The sequence below is a fragment of the Pieris napi genome, chromosome 19, assembly GCF_905475465.1.
Source record: "Pieris napi chromosome 19, ilPieNapi1.2, whole genome shotgun sequence".
Lineage (NCBI taxonomy): Eukaryota > Metazoa > Arthropoda > Insecta > Lepidoptera > Pieridae > Pieris > Pieris napi.
This window is the reverse complement of record NC_062252.1, coordinates 1,809,701-1,830,472: the sequence shown is the minus strand read 5'-3', so window position 1 is coordinate 1,830,472 and position 20,772 is coordinate 1,809,701. Positions and strand designations below refer to the sequence as shown.

Here is a 20,772-nt window from a genome sequence, read left to right as displayed (position 1 = left end):
ATACCCTTCATTAGTTTTTCATGCCTGAGCTAGTGCGATAGTGAGATGAGACAAAGACCTAGACTTGGGAATAAATGACTTCTCTTTGTCAAACATTACATTTGACATAATAGAAAATAGCCTGTATTTGAGTACTACATAATCAGGATTAGCTAATAATATTTAATTATTAGAATTATACCTTTAAATGCAGTTTCATATGTTTATCATATATTTCCTTATATATGAAACCTTTTATACAATCCTTGCACTTGTACTTGGCAGCCATGTAAAGATTTTTCTTCGCCATTTCTTCACGTTCTCTCATAAAGTCTTCTGTTGTTATATTCACTAATATTATGTTTGGTGTCTCTGTAAAAATAGATATTATGTTATCATTTATTTCTTTATTATTATTATTATTATTAAAGCTTTATTTAATCCATACATACAACAATTGTTAGTTTATATTAAGTATTAGTTAAGTTAGTAAGTTTTAACAAAATTTAAGTTAGATTTTATTTATTATTATTTTTTATATCTGGTTTTTGTATGGCCCCTTTTAGGGTAAAAGCCTCCTCCATAATTTTCCATTTTTCTTTGTTTTGCGCAACATCCATCCAGTTTTCCCCCGCTATTTCTACAATGTCATCTGTCCATCTTTCCCTTGGTCGTCCTATACGTCTCTTTCCAGTAGGTCCAGTCCACTTTGTTATTTCTAGTGTCCATCTTTTATCCCGCGCTCTAGCAATATGACCTGCCCATTTCCATTTTAGCCTTAGAGCTTGTTCAAGTGCATCTGTAAGTTTGGTTTTTTTACGGATTTCAACATTTTTTATTTTGTTTATTCTCCTTAACTTTAGGATGCTTCTTTCCATAGCATGCTGGCAAGACAGGATTTTTCTAGTTGTTTTCTTGCTGAAAACCCACGTTTGACTTGCGTATGTAAGACAAGGTAAAATATTTGAATCCATCATTATCTTCTTGTGTTGTAGACTGTAGTTTCCTTTCAGAATTTCCTTGTGGGTCCAGTATTTCTTCCACGTCACGTTTATTCTTCTATCTACTTCGTTTTCACTGCTGTTCTTATCGAAAGATACTTGTTTTCCTAAATATACATAGTTGTTAACATATTCTATAGGTTTACTGTCGACTCTGATTGGCTGGCACACACTGTTGGATAAGATTCTTGTTTTTGTGGTATTCATGTAAAGCCCGACTTTTTGACTTTCCCTGTCTAATGTTTGGAGCATTTTTTCTAATTTTGTAGCGGTGTCACTGAAGACGGCTATGTCGTCTGCGAATCTAAGGTGAGTAAGATGTTTGTTTCGTATCCAGAGCCCGTTATTATTCCATTCTATACCTTTGAATACATCTTCGAGGACTGCTATAAATAATTTTGGGGAAAGTGGGTCACCCTGTCTTACACCTCTTTCAATTCGAATTTCTCGGCCTTTGTTTTCTAGCTTTATTCTACCAACACTATTGCTGTATATGTTCTGTAATATATTTATATATTTTTCATTTACTTTATTATTTTTAAGCGCTTTCCATATGGATGTATGCGTTATACTGTCGAACGCTTTCGAATAGTCTACAAATGCTATGTAGAGTGGTTTGTTAAATTCATTGTATTTTTCGATGATTTGTTCGATAGTGTGGATGTGGTCGATAGTAGAATATCCTGGGCGGAAGCCTGCTTGCTCTACTGGTTGGTTATTGTCAATTTTTGTTGATATTCTGCTTAGTATTATTGATGAAAACAATTTATATATTACGGATACCAAACTGATTGGCCTGTAGTTCACAATGTCTAATGGGTTGCCTTTTTTGTACAGCAATACTATATTTGATTGGCGCCATTGTTTTGGAACTTCCTCTCGTTCTATTACCATGTTAAAAAGTATTGTCAGATATGTAACTAGGATGGGTGCTCCAAATTTCAGGGCCTCGTTGGTTATGTTATCTGGCCCCGGGCTTTTTCCTGACTTAAGGGTTTTTATGTGATGCAATATTTCGACTTTACTTATAGGCATGATCGTTGTATCCATATCTATATGCTCCTGATGAGTCGTTCTCGGATATACGTTGTCTTCTTCAATTTTTGTGATTTCTGGTTGTTTTTTGTAAAGTTCTTGGTAAAAGTTGGTTGCAAGCTCTAGGATGTCTTCCCTATTTATTGCTTTCTTCTGACTGTTTCTTAGGCTCTGAATCCATGTTTTGTGTGTATTTAATTCTTTGTATGCTCGCTTTGCGCTTCTGGACGTTGCTAGGTTTTCCTCGATTATTGTTTTCCTGTACGTGGCGTAGTCTTCTCTGATTGCTTTGTAGGTTTGTTTCCAGATGTTTTTTATTTGAGCTTTTGTAACTACAGTTTTATTTTTTATAGAAGTTAGTTCTCGGCGCTTTGAGATTAGTTCTAATGTATCTTTTTTAAGTATTTTTTGTTTGTTTTTGTTGTTTGTTTTGTTTTCTAATTTAAGACTTGTTGAAATTATTTCTTCTATGTTATCGTTAAGTTTTTGTATGTTTATTTTGTTCTCCAAACTATCATGTAATGCTTTCGAATTCTCCTCAAGGTTTCGCATATATTCTGTTATTTCTGCCCTAGTCTTAAGTGAGCTTACTGTTTTTTGAAATGATCTTCGACTCATCTTTGGGGATGTTAGGGTCAGGCAACATCTCAGCATTCTGTGGTCTGATGGGAAGTTAACATTTCCTAATATTTCCATATTGGTTATAGATTTTGGATTATTGCTCAGTATGAAATCAATTTCGTTTTTTGTTCTTTGGTCAGGAGATACCCATGTCCATTTGCGTGATTGTTTTTTCTTGAAGAATGTGTTCAGCACTGATAGTTTATACTCATTGGCATATTGTATAAGGCGTTCACCCCTTAGATTTCTTGTACCATAACCATATTTGCCCATTATTCCTCTTTCGTAAGGACCCGGCATCCCTACTTTGGCATTAAAGTCTCCCATTACGACTACGTTTTTGTCAGCTGACTCATGAGCTCTCCTAAGATCTTCGTAAAACCTATGGATTTCTTCTTCGGCTGCACTTTCTGTGGGAGCATAGACTTGAATAAGTGTTAATGACAAGTTTTTAAATTTTAATTTTATGAATGCCACTCTTTCTGAAATCCCCGTAAAGTTTACAATATTATTTTTGAGATACTTTTTTATCAAAAATCCTACTCCATGAAGTCCTAACGTTTCCCCAATGTAGCAGAAGATGTAATCTTCATATTCTTCAATACTACAACCCATCCTTTTTATTTCGGCTAACCCTATAACATCCCAATTGATTTCTCTTAGTGCATAGTTGAGTTCTAATTGTCTTGTTTTGGATGATAGGGATCTAACGTTGAATGTGCATAATATTAATTTTTGTAACATGGAGCGCCTTTGTTTACTTTTATTGTTGTCCTTATTGATGTCTTCTTCTTTATTTTTCTGATGTAATGGAGGGTGGTGGTCGCTTTCCCCACGGGGACCAGCCGGATTGGGGAGTATTTTGTTTGCGTGGTAATTGTTATTTGTTGTTATGTTCTCCAAGTCCCGACGTTGAATTTGCTCTGGAACGAAATATATTATATGTTTTGTTTACTTTCTTCGGAGCCGTTATGTCATTCTTGTGTTGCTGTTTATTTTCAGATGGTGATTTGGATTGTGAGCGTTTCCTTTTAGAGTATGTCGATTCTTTCTCCTTTACTATCAGCTTATCATACCTTATAAAGGCGATTTTTCCATTTTTCTCTTCCTGTTCTTTCTTTTGCTTTAGACCCTTTCTTTTTAAGATGACATCTTTGGGATAGTCTTCCGTCGCATATATATTTGGAGGGAAGTTTTTATTATTTTTTAAGAGTTCGTATTTACGCCATGTTAAAGAAAGAGTAACCAGGATTGGTCTTATTTTGTTTCCAATTTTCTTGCCAAGTCTTCTCAGATTACTTATCTCCCAATGGTCCCACTGGCGTACCCCTTCGCTTCTTCGTGCTGTTTCGTTTAGTACATCTATTGCGTTTTTCCAGAGTTCAGCTGTGTTTTTTTCCGTTTCTGCAATGCCATGTAGTATTACATTGTTCTTTCTTGCTTCTCTTTCCAAGTTTTGCACGCGCGTTTGAAAGATTTTCACTTCTTCTTTTAGTTTCTGGTTCTCGGCTATAACAGGACTAAGTTTCTCGTCTATAGTGTTTAAGAGGCTTTTCGTGAATTTTTCAGCCAGTTCTTCATTTTGTTCTTTGAAAGATTGTTTCATTTCCTCCATTTTTTCTAAGAGAATTTTTAATTGGGGTTCCATTTTGGGTATTTGTTTCAAAGTACTTAATTTACTTGAGTGCTTAGTACGATATTTTTTATTCTTGGTGGAACTGCCCTCTTGTGACGAGTGGATGTACTAACCATTAATGTTTAACTTATTTTCTTATGGTACGCTTTCTTCCAATTTAGTGTAAAGATGATTATTTTATATGATTTTATTTAATATAGGAAATATAAAGAATTCCGAAATTGCACAGCAATAAATGCTCCTTCAATAGTGTGACAGTACAAATGACACTGCAATTAATGCTCTTTATAGTAATTTGCACGTATTTACCTCGACTTTATGCGATATTTTCTTTAAGCAACTCGGTCGTAGATATACAAAACAACCACGTCGGATCGAATCTGCCAATCTGGATTCCAAATTCACTATATTTTATTGTTCACATTTTCTAGTCACCAGCACACTTTTGGAAAGTCGATTTTTATTGCTTTTACAATGTTGCTGGGCTGAATAACATTAGCACTTTTTTATCGTGTGATATTACACCACTTTTTGTACTTTTGAGACTATACTAGTGCTTGTATGATTTTAAAAATACAAAGCATTTGGGACACGAGTTGTTTCACATTTTCATTTATTTCTTATCCCATATAAATAATGTCCAATATCCTTATAAAAAAATTGTTTAGTTGGTTCCTTGAAGTGCACACAGGGGTCGCTCTAAACAGTTTAACTAAGGGACTGTCTTATTACTGATTAAGGAATTAGGACCAATTTGTTCCACCATATATTGTATTGACAAAAATATTTTACCGTACCATTCATGTGTATGACCATTCATATCAACACAATAAAAGATTTAAATTATGTAATAGTTGGCAACATTTGGAGAAACTATTATAAATTTACAATGAGCAATTATATAGAAAAAAGGTCAAATTAATAGTTTTATTTTTTATTATAAGTATAGAATTTATTTACTTTCAATTTAAGTAATAAGATGTTGAATAACTATATGGTGATTATACTATGTTTATGAGATAATCATAATTGTTGGTTTTTTTTTATTTTTACTTACCATCAGTTCTATTGTCTGTGTTTTCATTAAATGATTCTACTTTTTTCCTAGCTGTTTTCTTTTTTATGACTTTTTTTTTACATTTTTTAATTGTTTCATCCTTATCTAAAAAACTTAGTTCAATTTTAATGTCTTTAACATCTTCCTGTTTAACTAACGGCAAATCACAATCTGAAAAAAAAATATATTTTCTGGTTCAATTAAAAAATATTAATTAAAAACTTTATCTTAAGTATTGTTATGTGTTTTCAAAGTGTCATTTTAAAATAAAAGGTAATTAACTAATTAGTTAAGTATATTAAAAATTGTTGTTCTGATGACTGAGAACATTGACAAAGTCTATTTAATTATTTATCAATAAGGAAACATGACAGACACATCACAAATACAACATATGTAAAAACTAATTATAAGCAAAAAATATAAACACAGCAATAATTTATAGTAGTATGCATAACAGGCAAATGCAATGTATAGAAGTAAAGTTACATGATTTTAATTATTTGAACAGTATGTTTTAAACAGACCTGCATTATTATCCGATCCATCCTGGATCTCATCACACACTTCATCATCTCTTTCATCATTTTTCTCCAACTTCACTCCAATATTACTGGTTTGTTCTATTCTTGGTGTGAGTTCATCTATTTCATGACTATCTAGATCTATAATTTTAGTTTGTAACTGAAGAATTGGGTGAGATTCTATCTTAAGGTCTGTGATATCAGGGCCCTAGAAGTAAAAAAAATCAAATGATAAACATTTAATGCAATTTTTTTACATACCTTCCTACACAGAAAACAAAGAAATCACTATTATTAAAACTGTAAATGCATCAGTTTCAGACAAATTAAATATCATGACAGTATGGTATTGCCTATCATGGTAACTTTAACATGTTAATAATAATACTTAAATTAAAGTATGATATACATCATACATTAATAATTGAATTGTGTACTTAGTTGGTGTTTGCACTAATATATAAATAATAATTTCTGGAAATTGTAGGTAAAAAAGATTATAAAAGTAATTACATTTCAATAGTAACTTACATTTATTAAACTCTGCAGCCTTAATTGATTAGTCTGAACTGTTCTCACAAATAAATCTGCATTACATGCCAATTTCTTACAAATATAACAAAGTTTTAAACAATCCTCCTGAAAAAATATAATTAAATAGGGTCAGAAATGTCAGAAAAGTGTGTGTAAATCTTCATGGCTATTTTCTTGTTATAATAAAATGCAAAAAGATAATTATGAACAGCAAGAGTAAGAAGTGAGGCATAGACCATATTAAGATGTTGCTGTTTCATAGTTCTTTTTTTTAAATAATACTACACTAGTCAAATAAAACATAATAAAGTCTTTGTGTGCATTCCAGCTCCTTTTGGCAAAATTTTACCTGAAAAACGACCCGCAAAAGTTCACTTTTTAATTTGAATGTTGATACACTTTCTTCACATAAACAGCCTATGCAACGTACAATCGACTTCGGATTCAACGTATTCATAATAGTATTATGAATTATTACTATTTCATAATTTATAAATTTTTTTGTTTATATTTATTAGCATCTTAAACTGAAATCTGAATCGCTTCAGAATTCAGCATTAAATAAACAATAATGAATAAACTGTTAACTGACAAGAAATGTCAAGTATAAAAGTTAAGTGACAGCTACAGATCAGATTTTTTTTATTTATTAATTATTTAATTTCAATTCTGTTCATAAAAACTTGAGATAACACAGGTAGGTATTTAATAAAACAATGTTCACTTTTTTGTTTTATTTTAAGAATCAGACTTCGGTCTTTGGTGCTTCTGGTATCTGCTGTTTGTTGTTTGCTGAAAAAACAAATGATTGGTTCATTAAAAATCATAATTTGAAAATACTTTTGACAATAGGGGTTAAAATTTATCTACATCATCTATAAAACCTTTCATATAAAATTATAATGTATAATATAGTATCGATTTTTATAATTGAAAATCAATCATAACCGATTTTTTATCTGCCACCTCCCGACATTGTCTGGTCTTTTATAACCCGGACCTCGAACTATTAGGGATATTCGATATACAACGATGTTTACAATGCGATACATTGAATCCGATTCTTTGAAGATGTATTGATTTACTCGATACATTGATGTTTTTTTTGTAAAACATCGAAAGGATGATAAAAGCAGTTCATTTTACAAAAAGTCAAGTTTGATATGCGTGAAGTTAGCTTCACGCATATTCTATTTCTTTTTGCTTGTAGATTGTCTTATTCCCATCTCGCTCGCGCACGCTATAATCACACTGACAATTTTGTGTCACAGATGCGCGCGCATCGTAAAATTTCACTCTCATCAATTTTTCATAACGCGCCTAAAGAAGTACAACTTCAAAAATCGATTTTTTATGCAGAATGTCACATCCCTACTCTTTACAGAGCGGTCGTGATCGCTATGAAGTACCTAGTGGTAATAGAAGCAGATATGATGCGCTTCACGAAGTTTCGCCGTCGTTGCCTATTAGAGCAACCTACTTGCCTATTATATATATGGCTGTACAGCCATTTATATATTCTGTATAGAATGAATTAAAAATAAAACTACATAATTATCTATAAATAGATGTATTTTAAATTATTTCTCTCGTCTGGCAAGAAAAGTCAATCATAAAGTCAAGTCAGACAGTTACTTTCCGTTGCGAAAATTTTTAATGTTTAAAAGAATGTAAGCAATATCCCGCTAATAATTCTTTTATATATTCCCTTTGGACTCTAGGTTTCGCTCGCAACTGATTGAGATTTCCATATTCAACTTCACTGTCACTCGCTATAATTCTATTAGATCTAATAGACCAGTGCCGATAATTTTTGAAACCTAAAAAAATTACAGTAGGATGAAACCCATTAGAAAAGCTGGGGAATATGATCAAAATGAAAGGAAAAATAAATTACGGTCGATCTGAGGTCGGGAAGGGGTAGGGGGGGAGTTTTAAGGGTAAAAAACGGTTTATCTCGATTTCCGGCAAAACTACAAGTCCTATCGAAGAATGTTAAATGGCAAAGTTGGAGATAATAAAAAGATCTAAAACTTTTGTATTCACACATTTTTCACATAACCTCAAAATTTATGTGAAAATTTCAAAAAACCAAGTTTTTGGTTTTTTATTTTTATCTTTAACAAAAATTATTTTTTTTTAACGAAATTTTGTGAAAACTTACCTTTCTATGTCCCAAATACACTGTAATTTATTTGATTAAAAATATTTATTTGTTCACCTTATTTTGAATTAATATCGAAAAAACACCCTAATTTTCAATCGAAAATTCTGACGTCAAAATTTCAGCTTTTTTCAAAAAGTTGGTGTGCTTTCAGTTCGTTGAAATCTCTACTTTCCTATGGTAAAAAAAAATATATATATTACCATAGTAAATCATCTCAGAAAACGCAAAAAATCGTATACAGTAACGCCCAGACCTGTCATCCCCTTCCCTACCTCTCTATGAATCTTCTTTAAATTATAATCAGATGCCTATTTATTACTATTTTAAGATAATTTATATATACCTGAGTGACTTAAAAAAAAATTTAGCCTTTAGATGGGCTAAAATTTTCGTATTTCATAGAGAAGTAAGGAAGGGGATGACAGGTCTGGGCGTTACTGCATACGATTTTTTGCGTTTTCTGAGAAGATTTACTATGGTAGTATATATATATTTTTTTTACCATAGGAAAGTAGAGATTTCAACGAACTGAAAGCACTCCAACTTTTTTAAAAAAGCTGAAATTTTGACGTCAGAATTTTCGATTGAAAATTAGGGTGTTTTTTCGATATTGATTCAAAATAAGGTGAACAAATAAATATTTTTAATCAAATAAATTACAGTGTATTTGGGACATAGAAAGGTAAGTTTTCACCAAATTTCGTTAAAAAAAAATAATTTTTGTTAAAGATAAAAATAAAAAACCAAAAACTTGGTTTTTTGAATTTTTCACTTAAATTTTGAGGTTATGTGAAAAATGTGTAAGTACAAAAGTTTTAGATCTTTTTATTACCTCCAACTTTGCCATTTAACTTTCTTCGATAGGACTTGTAGTTTTGCCGGAAATCGAGATAAACCGTTTTTACCCTTAAAACTCCCCCCCTTCCCCTTCCCGACCTCAGATCGACCGTAATTTATTTTTCCTTTCATTTTGATCATATTCCCCTGCTTTTCTAATGGGTTTCATCCTACTGTAATTTTTTTCACTTTTTATTTATTTTAAAGGCTATCTGCACTGGTCTATAAGGCATGTCAGTGTTCTCACAATGTTAAGCTTCACCCTACGAGCGAGTATTATATGTGAACATAGACAAGTGCACGGGTACACAGCCGGGGATCGAACCTACGACTTCGGAGATCAGAGTCGAATGCATTAAAATTTGTAAATATGTATATTGTTTAAGTATAATACAAGTAAATCCTAACAAACAAATTTTATAAAATAATTTTATTTTGGCAAATAGATTAATTTTATGTGTTTTTGTATGAGTCTAAAAACACTTTTCCTGTAGCTATATACCTATTATACTAGTCATGTGGTGGTCCTTTCAGTGGGTTTGTTAATACAATCATAACAATAAAACAAAGTTTGGCAATAAATATATTTACAATTCTGTAATGGATAATATTAAAACGGTAATACAAATTTCGGTAATATATACAAACTAGCGGACCCGACAGACGTTGACGACGGGCGATTAGTATATTAAACAAAGTATGATAGTACCGACTGTAGCCATCTGCTGGGCTTTGTGAATCTAAACCATCCAGGGCTTTACCAAAAGGACCCAAAAATCATTTAAATCGGTCCAGCCGTTTCATGTGACATAACACTGACATACACACCTTCAGCAGAATTATTTATATATATACCTATACCTACATATTAGCTTATACAGTTTCTTCTTGTCTCCCTTTCTAAAACTTTTTTATTGTAGTGTGCTTGTGTGGTTATAAGTATAGTCTCTTTACATATTTTACCTTTTTTTTAAATAAATTGATTATTTTTTATACGTATTTTATCAATATAATTATCTTACATCCTCTTAGACGATACTTGCAGCACGCATTCTGGCAATGTTATGTCAAAACCCATAAGGTTACATCAAAAGTTTTAATTGTATGGTGTTTAAGTATTCTTAAATTTTCAAATTTTCCGTGCAATTTTCTTATTTTTTTATTTCATAACAAGCCATTCCTGACAATAACAAACACAAAAAATAAAGAATTAGCGAAATCTGTCCAGCCGTTCACGCTTGATGCCGTGACCAAGGGAAATAAGGATTCATTTTGATATATACAGATTATATCAATAATACAAATAAGAATTGAATCACCAGTTTTTAAAAGTAAATTATTGGAAGTTTCAAAATTATATATCATAACGATGTTGATAAACATAATATTAATGATAATAAATAAAACTAATCATTAAATTACCTCATCTAATTATAATAATAAAGCAAATATGATATTTAGTTTTTAGACTTTAGGTCTTCCGTCTCTAGTCAGCTTTAGATGCACTAATTTTACATGTGTATTTAAACTTCCTGATTGTGAAAAAGACGCCGAACATTTCGTACATTTGTATGGCCGTTCACCTGTGTGCGTGAGCATATGATTTTTGCATGTACTGTTAGTCTGAAAAAAAAAGTTCCGTTATTCTTCAATGTTTTATTTACTTACTTAGTAGATTGTTAACCCGCGTTAGTATACACCAAAGGCGCTACAACGTTTTAGGTCTAGGCCTCAGATTTGTATATCTGTTCCGTGATAATTTCTAAGGCAACTATACTTTTTTGAGTATAAGGCATGCCAGTTTCTTAACGATGTTTTCCTGGGATGTCATAGTGAAGACACATGTATAGAAAAAATTGGACTAAGGGTCCTTCAAGAAAAGAGCGTATCAATTCTAAAAGGCCGGCAACGGACTTGCGAGCCCTCTGGCAATGTAAGTGTCTATGGACGGTATCACTTAACATCAGATGAGCCTCCTGCCCTTTTGAATATGTCAAAAAATTAATGGATTATGTCACACCGGTCATTACTCGCGTCAAGTCTCAACTCTAAAATGCCTGGCGTAGACTTAGTCCACTGTTGGACTTTTAAAACTTACCTTAAATACTTTATCACATATAGTACATGGGTATTTCCTAGGTTTTACCACACCTTCGTGTTTATACCTAATGTGTTCAGTCAAACTCCATTGGTCTGCATAACCCTAGAAAAAAAAGGAATACATAATAAAGACCAAATCCTCATCTAATACCCTATTATAGTCTGTGCGCTGTAGCATGGTAACAGTTTCAGTCAAGTTTCGTTACTCTCTTGAAAGTTATGACTTTAATTATGACTAAGGGTCTGTTTCACAATGTACGGATAAGTTCTACATAAGTTCCAAATTAGCTATTTATTACTTATTGGTAGGATAAACACTATTCTTGCGTTTCACGAGTGTCAGATAGCGCTATTCGTCACATAAAGTCCATCATAGGTTATGAGTCCGATGAAGTGGCAAATAGCACAATTTATCTTTCAAATAATTTGTGTTGCATAGGTATTTGGTACTTTATCCATACATTGTGAAACAGACCCTTAGTATTTCAGCTTTACCACATTCGTCAAATATTAAATCATTAATAACTGTTTTAACTTAAATTTAACCCAGCCAGAATGCTCTAGAGTCTAGTCTATAAATAAAATAAAATTAAAACAAAAATTAAGCAACTGTACACATAGTACTGTATTTCATATATAATAATTAAATCATAATAATAGTTGCTAATATACTTATATCTCTCTATAATTAAATAGCTACCCAAGTAGTGAAATTCCAATCGCAGCGAGACCGCAGCAGTAGGTCTTTTTTAATTTTAAATTACGTTAATTTGCGTTTATAAACTTTAAATATTAACAATTCGTTACATTTGAAAACCAATAACATTAAAAATTTTATAGACAACTGCGACCTTATCGTTATAGAGTGATATCTTCCAAGCATGCCTTAGCTAGCTAAGGAAAAAAAAATTAAACTATTTGTAAGTTTCTTGCATTTCTGCTTTATCAGCCTCAATAAAACATACCTTATCACATTTATCACACTGATAAGGTTTGGTCTTAAGATGTATTTTGTTCATGTGAGTGGCTAAATCTCTTTTAGCACGAAATCGCTTGTCGCATTGGTCACATTGGAAGCTGTGAAAATACGAATCGTTGGAGCCTTGTCATATTTATTTATTTATTTATTAGTATGCTTAAAATATACTGGATTAGTATTACTCACGGTAATTCCGAGTATTTGACGTGAGGCAGCCTTTTTAAATGTTGATTTAAAGATATCTCGGTTTTGAACGTTCTGAAAACAATATAAATCTATAACATATTGTTACGAAGACGGGTCGACTGCAATGTTTTTAAATTTTTCCCCTAGTTTTAGAACTTTTCAGAAGGCTGAAATATGATTTATGACCGTTTTAGGAGAGGGTCAATCACGCTATATGATGGTATATATATACAGTCTATATGCAGTAGTGTGTACGGCGTGGCGACGGGTCGCCATGCGCAATCGACTGTGCGATTCTCTCCCACTCGATCCAGTTTTAAGCCATCTCTCTCTTGCTACACTGAGCTCGGATACCTATAGTGTTACTCCGTAGTGTATACTGTATACAGTGTTGTTTACTACAGTACACATAACCTGTATTTTACTTGAAAACAAATTATTTTTCTGATAGTAAAATGTCTAACCGTGATAATTTAGAGAGTGAAAGTGATCAGATCATTAAAGTATGAATTTATCTGCGCATTGAGCACGCGTATTTTTGGTGTGTTTTAAGCGCCAGTAAATGTGACGACTCATTGGTCTAGTGGTTAGTACCCCTGACTGCGAATCCATGGGTCCCGGGTTCGATCCCCGGCTGAGGTGAACATCGATGTGATGAGCATTTGGTGTTGTTCTTAGGTCTTGGGTGTTTAAATATTTATTTATATCTATCTATAATATGTATGTATATCCGTTGCCTAGTACCCATAACACAAGCTTCACCAGCTTAGCATGGGACTAGGTCAATTGGTGTGAATTGTCTTTAAAAAAAAAAAATTTACTCTCTTGGTAGATTACAATTCATTCTTATTGAAATGATTGCATTAAAACAATTGCAACAATTGCTAAAACAATTAGAGAATAAATTTATTAAGATTGACAGAATTGTATTTCAAACTCAGAAGATGGCGTGCAGCGCACGAATGTTTTTCTAATTTGTTATTAATATGAACATTAAAAAAATATTTTTTCTAATCATAGTGGAATTTATAGTGAAACATTCATTATTGCTATTTATAATTTACGATCTTTAGTAATATATTGAAATAACTAGCTAAGATTCTTGAGTTTACTAATATATTGAAGCCAATTTAAATTTTTCTGTATATTTTAATAACACAGAAGAATTTCAATTGCAAATTAATAACAATCCAAGAGAACCTACGATTCGAAACAACAATAGATGCTGTATTTTTTAGATATCTTGATAATGTTATGTCCAATACTTTTGTAACTTACTTCAGTTACCATCGACCAATTGTCACAGTAATACCGTACTCAGAGGCAACATCGAATATAACTATTACCGAAGTCACTGATTAAACGAATTAAGTAGTCACGATTTGAAATAAATTCGTAAATTTTTGTATTTAATGAAAATAAATGTTTATTCAATAAATAGTCATCTGGTAAAAATAGTAATATTTTATTTTATCATTAAGACATATTTAGTTCCTATCACAATCTGTTCTTTTCTGCATATTACTTTTACAAAATAATTTGGATGTTTCATATCAGCCAGGCGTCCCGTGACGGCTCACATTTTTTCATTATTTGCACTTGATTCAATCCGTTTCTTCGATACTTCAACTACTACATGCTGGATTTCATCTAAACCAGCTACATTTCGAGAATTTGTACTTATTGACGTGACAACGTCTTATAAATCGATGGAGCCGGCTGCACGCACGAAAAAACATGACTCATGCGGCGTTACCTCGCTCTGAGGCGTTCCATTTAAGGCTTGAAGTGTAAGCGAGAGCGCGAAGCGACAGAGAGGCACAATCGGACTCCGCGCTCTTCAGCGTTCGACATCTGTCTCTCTCCTACTTGAGTGAGCGATTCTTGACGTTGTCGCGTTCAACTATCGTCAGTAAACCGACTTTACAGACAACCGATTTTTTCATCTATTATTGGATCATTAATTATTTATGTAAATTCGATGTTTGGAGAAGTAGATAATTCTGTAATCGCATCTGCATTTTGTAGACGCCTCCTTCTTTCCGCTTCACGCTGTTTCAATTTATCTCTGTTCTGTTCCCTGTATCTTTGTTGACGTTGTCTTCTTTTTTGGAGAGCATTTAGTTCATTACTTTGATCATTTCTTTGAATGGATGATGGTTGTATTTTTTCCGAACCAGATGAACTTTGAGCAGTAATTATTTCATCATTATTCAGTTCTATTCTATTCGTGTTTGATGACGTAGATGGTCCGGCAATACTTTGTAAATATTGTGTGCGTTTTCTTCTTTCCGCTTCACGCTGCTTCAATTTGTCTCTGTTCTGTTCCCTGTATCGTTTTTGACGTTCTTTTTTTTTATTATTTAATCTAAAAAAAATATATATAAGTGTTAAAAGAAGCTAAATAAAAATGAGTATATTCTGGTACTATTAGATAAATAAAATCTTACATAACATTAATAGTATGTCTTGCGTTTAACTGATCTTGGTGATGTCCAGTTTCAATAATAATATTTTGTGACCCCTGTGATGATTGTTGGGTTCTGAAATATTTATAAAAAATATGTTATTAAAATATACAGAAAAAATTAAATTGGCTTCAATATATTACTAAAGATCGTAAATTATAAATATCAATTATGAATGTTTCACTATAAATTCCACTATGATTATAAAAATGAATTAATTTTTTAATGTTCATATTAATAACAAATAATAAAAAAACATTCGTGCGCTGCATCATCTGATTTTCAAATACAATTCTGTCAGTCTTAATAAATTTATTCTCTAATGTTTTAATGCAATTGTTTTAATGCAATCATTTCAATAAGAATGAGTGTAATCTACCAAGAAAGTAGATTTTACATTGACTGGCGCTCAAAACACACCAAATATACACGTGCTTAATGCACAGATAAATGCAAACTTTAATTATAAAAATATAATTAACTTACTGATGACTTGACAGTGTGTCATAGTGTGATTTTGCTTTCTTTGCAGGAGGCTGATCACTTTCACTCTCTAAATTATCACGGTCAGACATTTTATTATCAGAAAAATAATTAGCTTTCAAGTAAAACACAGGTTATGTGTACTGTAGTAAACAACACTGTATAAAGTATACACTACGGAGTATACACTATAGGTATCCGAGCTCAGTGTAGCAAGAGAAGGATGGCTTAACGCCGGATCGAGTGGGAGAGAATCGCACAGTCGATTGCGCATGGCGACGCGTCGCCACACCGTACACACTACTGCATATAGACTGTATATATATACCATCATATAGCGTGGCGACGCGTCCCCACGGCATGCGTCGCCACGCAATTTCCGGTTTTAAGTGTAAAGAAATTCCTCGTTGATTTAATTGAAAATCTACCCTTGAAGAAATCTACGGCGTTTTCTATCCGATCCCCTAGCTCGTAACAATATTATAGATATAAATTTTATCTATTCTATAGATATGATTACTTGTAGATATATGACAGACAGACAGACACATATAATATTTATTACTAACAAAAACACACACACACACATAAACACACAAAAAAACAATAATCAAAGAAAAATAAAATGAGAGATATCGAGAACCCCTTTTCCCATTCGGTTCGTTTCAAGTGTGTAATGCGTGTGTGCTGTGGTTGTAATTGGACCTGGCTCAGCATTATGCTGAGGAGCAGAATGTTCCACAGCGCTGGTCTTTCTGCCAGAGACCACAGCAGCAAATACTAAGTAGAAAAAAATTATAATAAAAGTTACCAGTGTAAGTAATGAAGTCTTGTGTAAAGGTGTATAGTAAAATTAATAAAATGTAATGTAAATAAAATAAAAAAATCTGTGCTAAAAAGGGAACAGGCTTGGCTCTTACGGACTAATATAATTCTTAATGATATAGTTTATCAAGTATCAAGTTTACTATCGAACTATAACGACCCAACTGTGTTTATTTATCGATCAATAAGAAAACATTACATCAATACAAGATTTTTTTTGTGTATGAGTAATACAAAAAAACATTAAAATAAAACAATAATAGGCACGAAAATTTAAACGCAGCAATTTATAGTACATACACAAAAGACAATTATTTGTAATATTAGTAAAAAAAATGTCACAAACAATTTTCACTACATATTGCATGCACATTATTATAAAAAAAATACATACTTATTACACTCAACGCAGTAAAAGCTCCTTGTGTCAGAGTGCTTTATCATATGGTGTTTAAGTTGAGACGGGGACGAGAACGCCTTACCACATTCGTCACACTTGTATTTGCATCGGGACTCCTGCCATTGATTATCTCCCGAATGTTGTCTAAAAATTTTCACTATTAATAAAAATCATACATTTAACGATATCTACATAAGAAAAAAAAACATTTCTGTATCTGTTTCATGATGATTTGTCAATCTAATAGGCAAGTAGGTGATCGGCCTCCTGTGCCTGACACACGCCGTCTACTTTTTGCGTGTAAGGCAAGAAGGTTCACTCACGATGTTTTCCTTCACAGTTCGAGCGAATGTTCAATGCACACATAGACAGAAAGTCCATTGGTGCACAGCCGGAAATCAAACCTATGACCTCATGAGAATCGCTCGCTAAAGCCACTAAGCCAACTCTGCTCTATACTCTAGTGACTAGTCTAAAAAAGACACCAAAAAGGCTTTGAAAACCTTGGAATTAATAAATAAATAAGAGATATTAATTTTCTAGCGTGAGCCAAAATCTGTCTTATTCAGTCTGATGTTGATTTATGTGACACCCTGTATAAAATTAAAATAAATGTATAATCAACAGTAAATAAAGCAATTTTAAATATAGAAAAATTGTCTGCCTATTTTCTATATAAAGTGTATTTTAATAGAATTCAAAACATTAAATTAGCTTTGTAAATAAACACAAATTAAAAGAGATTTTTCAAAAACGATTCGAAATTTATGAAATCCTTTTTGCCTGTTATAAAAGAAATTCAACCTGATTAAAATACTTACAATTGAATGTGTGTCCTCAAATAGTATTTGGTGACGTATGACTTCAAGCAAATATCGCAGGTAATTCTATTCTTTTTGTGTCTGTAATATTTGTGTCTGCGAAGGGCTCCATGGGTTCTGAAAATATATTGCAAACTTATAATATACGTCCAAATTTATGGGTACATTCGTTAATCCCTAAGGGAGCGTTCAAGTATTACGTAACGAATCTTGCGGGGAGGGGGGGTCCTTTGGTACAACGTTACGATGCGGGGCGGGGATTGAATGAAGTCGTTATTGTTAATATTATTTTTGACTTTCCAGTACTTTTACAATTTAATGGTAACTTTTAGGTATAAAGCGTCACTAGGTGGTCACGAAACGTTTACTAAACTTGGGTAAAGTACTCTACTTGGGTACAGAAATACGATGCGTAAAATGGAGGGGGGTCAATAATCTCCAAAAATTGCGTGACGTATTACTTGGACGCTCCCAAATAAGTTCGTAAAATTTCTACGAAATAATCACAATTGGTGGAAAGCACTCGAAACGTAATGTAAATCACTATTCTAGTATAGTGGTATAAAACAAAGTCGCTTTCCCTGTCCCTATATCCCTATGTATGCTTAAATATTTAAAACTACGCAACGGATTTTGATGCGGTTTTTGAAGTTATACATTATTGTGGAATTAAACCATTAAATACTCACAAGAACTCTCTAGAACAGTCCGGACATTGGTAGGTAACGTTTTGCTTATTATGAACTGATGTATAATGATCCTTTATTGTGCTATGATTATTCCTTATTATTCCGCATTCCTGACATTTATAACGACTGAAATAAAGTATATAATTATGTCAATTAGAGAAGTGTTGGCATTGGCTTAAACGAGTTTTTTTTTAAATATAAAACGAGCCTACGAGCCCAAAAAACGTAGTCATCGCAGCCTATGGGATATGTGTTAGTGGGTCGTCGGCATTTGAGGGAGGACTATACTCGTTCTTTAAATAATTGAAGGTCGTATCTCCTAGGAAAGATCCCTACCGGGAGTCGATTCCATAGTTAGCAAAAGAAAATGGTGCTGTTTCAAAATGATATATTCTTTCTCGAAAGGTCGAAGGTGGAAGATGAACGTAAGAAATCAGAAACCCAAAAATCCAGTGTCAGGCACAGAATGCTGATCACCATTATCAAGAAACAGCTACGGAATTCTGAGACCAAGGGTTGTAACGCCGTTGATTTTTTTTTCTAATTTGAAAACTGATGGAAACATCTGATATTAGACCAGTGCCGATAATTTTTGAAACCTAAAAAAATAATAGTAGGATGAAACCTATTGGAAAAGGAGGAGATTATTTTTATTAGGGTGTTTTTTCGATATTAATTCAAAATAAGGTGAAAAAAATAAACATTTTTAATCAAATAAATTACAGCGTATTTGGGACATAGAAAGGTATGTTTTCACCAAATTTCGTTAAAAAAAAAATTTTTTTGTAAAAGATAAAAATTTAAAACCAAAAACTTGTTTTTTTGAATTTTTCACATATGAATACAAAAGTTTTAGATCATTTATTACCTACAACTTTGCCGTATAACTTTCTTCGATAGGACTTTTAGTTTTGCCGGAAATCGAGATAAACCGTTTTTTACCCTTAAAACCCCCCCCCCCCCCCCCTCCCCTACTTATAATATTATCCTCCCTTTGCAATAGGTTTCATCCTACTATTATTTTTTTCACTTTTTATTATTTTTAAAGGCTATCTGCACTGGTCTATATACGTCATTTTTAGTTTAAATTTTTTTACAGAACAGCAAACCTGATGTGGAGTGGTACCCATGGACACTCTCAATGCCAGAGGGCTCGAGTGCACTGCCAGCCTTATAAGAATTGGTACGCTCATTCTTGAAGGACCTTCTTAACAATACAATATTTTACTTATAAAACTATGGCAAGTTACGCTCAAAATTAATTTCATTTTCTTTATGAATGTAATAATTTTATAAAACAGAGAATACAAACAAATTATACATACATTAAATGCTTTTTCTTGTGCCTCGCTAATTTTTCTACTGAATCCATTCTTTGCTTGCAAATTTCACACATGTATTTACCATTACTCTAAAAAATACCCTTCATTAGTTTTTCATGCCTGAGCTGGTGTGATAGTGAGACAAGACAAAGACCTAGACTTGGGAATAAATGACTTCTCTTTGTCAAACATTACATTTGACATAATAAAAAATAGCCAGTATTTGAGTACTACATAATCAGGATTAAATTAAGTCCACGTGTTAAGAAAGATATTAGAGCAACTCATGGCCATGTGTAATACCTTTTCAGAATCCCTATTAAATGCGCCAAAATGTAATACAGGATGACTTTTCGGAAGAGTTTTTTTTTTCACAGTGGGGTCCGAAGTAAACAAAAAAGTTATGATTTGGGATATTGTTATACTGTATAATTTAATATTATCTTCAATACACTCAATAAACAACTATAAATAGTATGTCTAACGCAAGGACTCACCAATACCAATCTAGTGACTATTATGAAAAAGATACAGGATGTAGATTTTTTCTAATTTTAATAAGAAATAATAAAAAAAGTAATTTTCATATACAAACGCATAATAAATTATATCTGCAGGGGTTGATCTTAGACCTCCCCTATCCCCTAGTTGCGTTTGATCCACGACTTTTTGGCCACCTTGTATATCGCTCTCATAACTCAGTCATTCAAAATATGTTGTTCTGTTTAATTTGAGACCAGCTCATTTTTTTTTTTGGGCTTTATCTAGCATTTAAATTTTCTATAGAACCCAATCATATCACCGATCAAGCATTTGTGGTGCCCTGGATGGTTTAGATTCACAAATCAGCCCGGCAGATGGCGCTGCAGTAGGTATCTAGCTTATTTATCTATACAGCAAATAAACAGCTGGTTAAAATAAAAAATTATGCCCTATTGTCAGCAAAAGTAAGCAAAGCTCTTAGAGATAATAGTACATAAATGTATTCATTTTTGTAGGAATCCTCGAAAATGCATTTCGAATTCAAGCATAGACAATGTGTGGGTAATATGTGTAATAAAGTAAATAATTACTGTTGACGTAATCATCAAATAAGAAAATCAAAGAA

The 20,772-nt window shown here is 32.5% G+C and overlaps 1 protein-coding gene across 7 annotated transcripts in view; it reads right to left on the bottom strand.

Moving 5' to 3' along the window:
- LOC125059060 (zinc finger protein 879-like) overlaps positions 1 to 20,772 on the bottom strand; it is a 47,644-nt gene that overhangs the window by 9,990 nt on the left and 16,882 nt on the right. For 2 of the 7 annotated variants that reach the window (XM_047663255.1, XM_047663260.1), the window contains 6 exons: positions 19,668 to 19,753; positions 18,343 to 18,468; positions 17,654 to 17,770; positions 16,827 to 16,976; positions 15,107 to 15,199; positions 14,531 to 15,024 (listed from right to left, as the gene is read on the bottom strand). In XM_047663255.1, coding sequence (XP_047519211.1) covers positions 14,625 to 15,024; positions 15,107 to 15,199; positions 16,827 to 16,976; positions 17,654 to 17,770; positions 18,343 to 18,468; positions 19,668 to 19,753 — 972 coding nt within the window. In that variant the 3' untranslated portion in view covers positions 14,531 to 14,624. Of the gene's footprint in view, positions 1 to 181; positions 352 to 5,329; positions 5,501 to 10,804; positions 11,015 to 11,489; positions 11,595 to 12,456; positions 12,569 to 12,656; positions 12,729 to 14,530; positions 15,025 to 15,106; positions 15,200 to 15,610; positions 15,678 to 16,826; positions 16,977 to 17,653; positions 17,771 to 18,342; positions 18,469 to 19,667; positions 19,754 to 20,772 lie in introns of those variants that run through there. The other 5 variants (XM_047663259.1, XM_047663257.1, XR_007118605.1 and 2 more) reach the window with 5 other exon arrangements.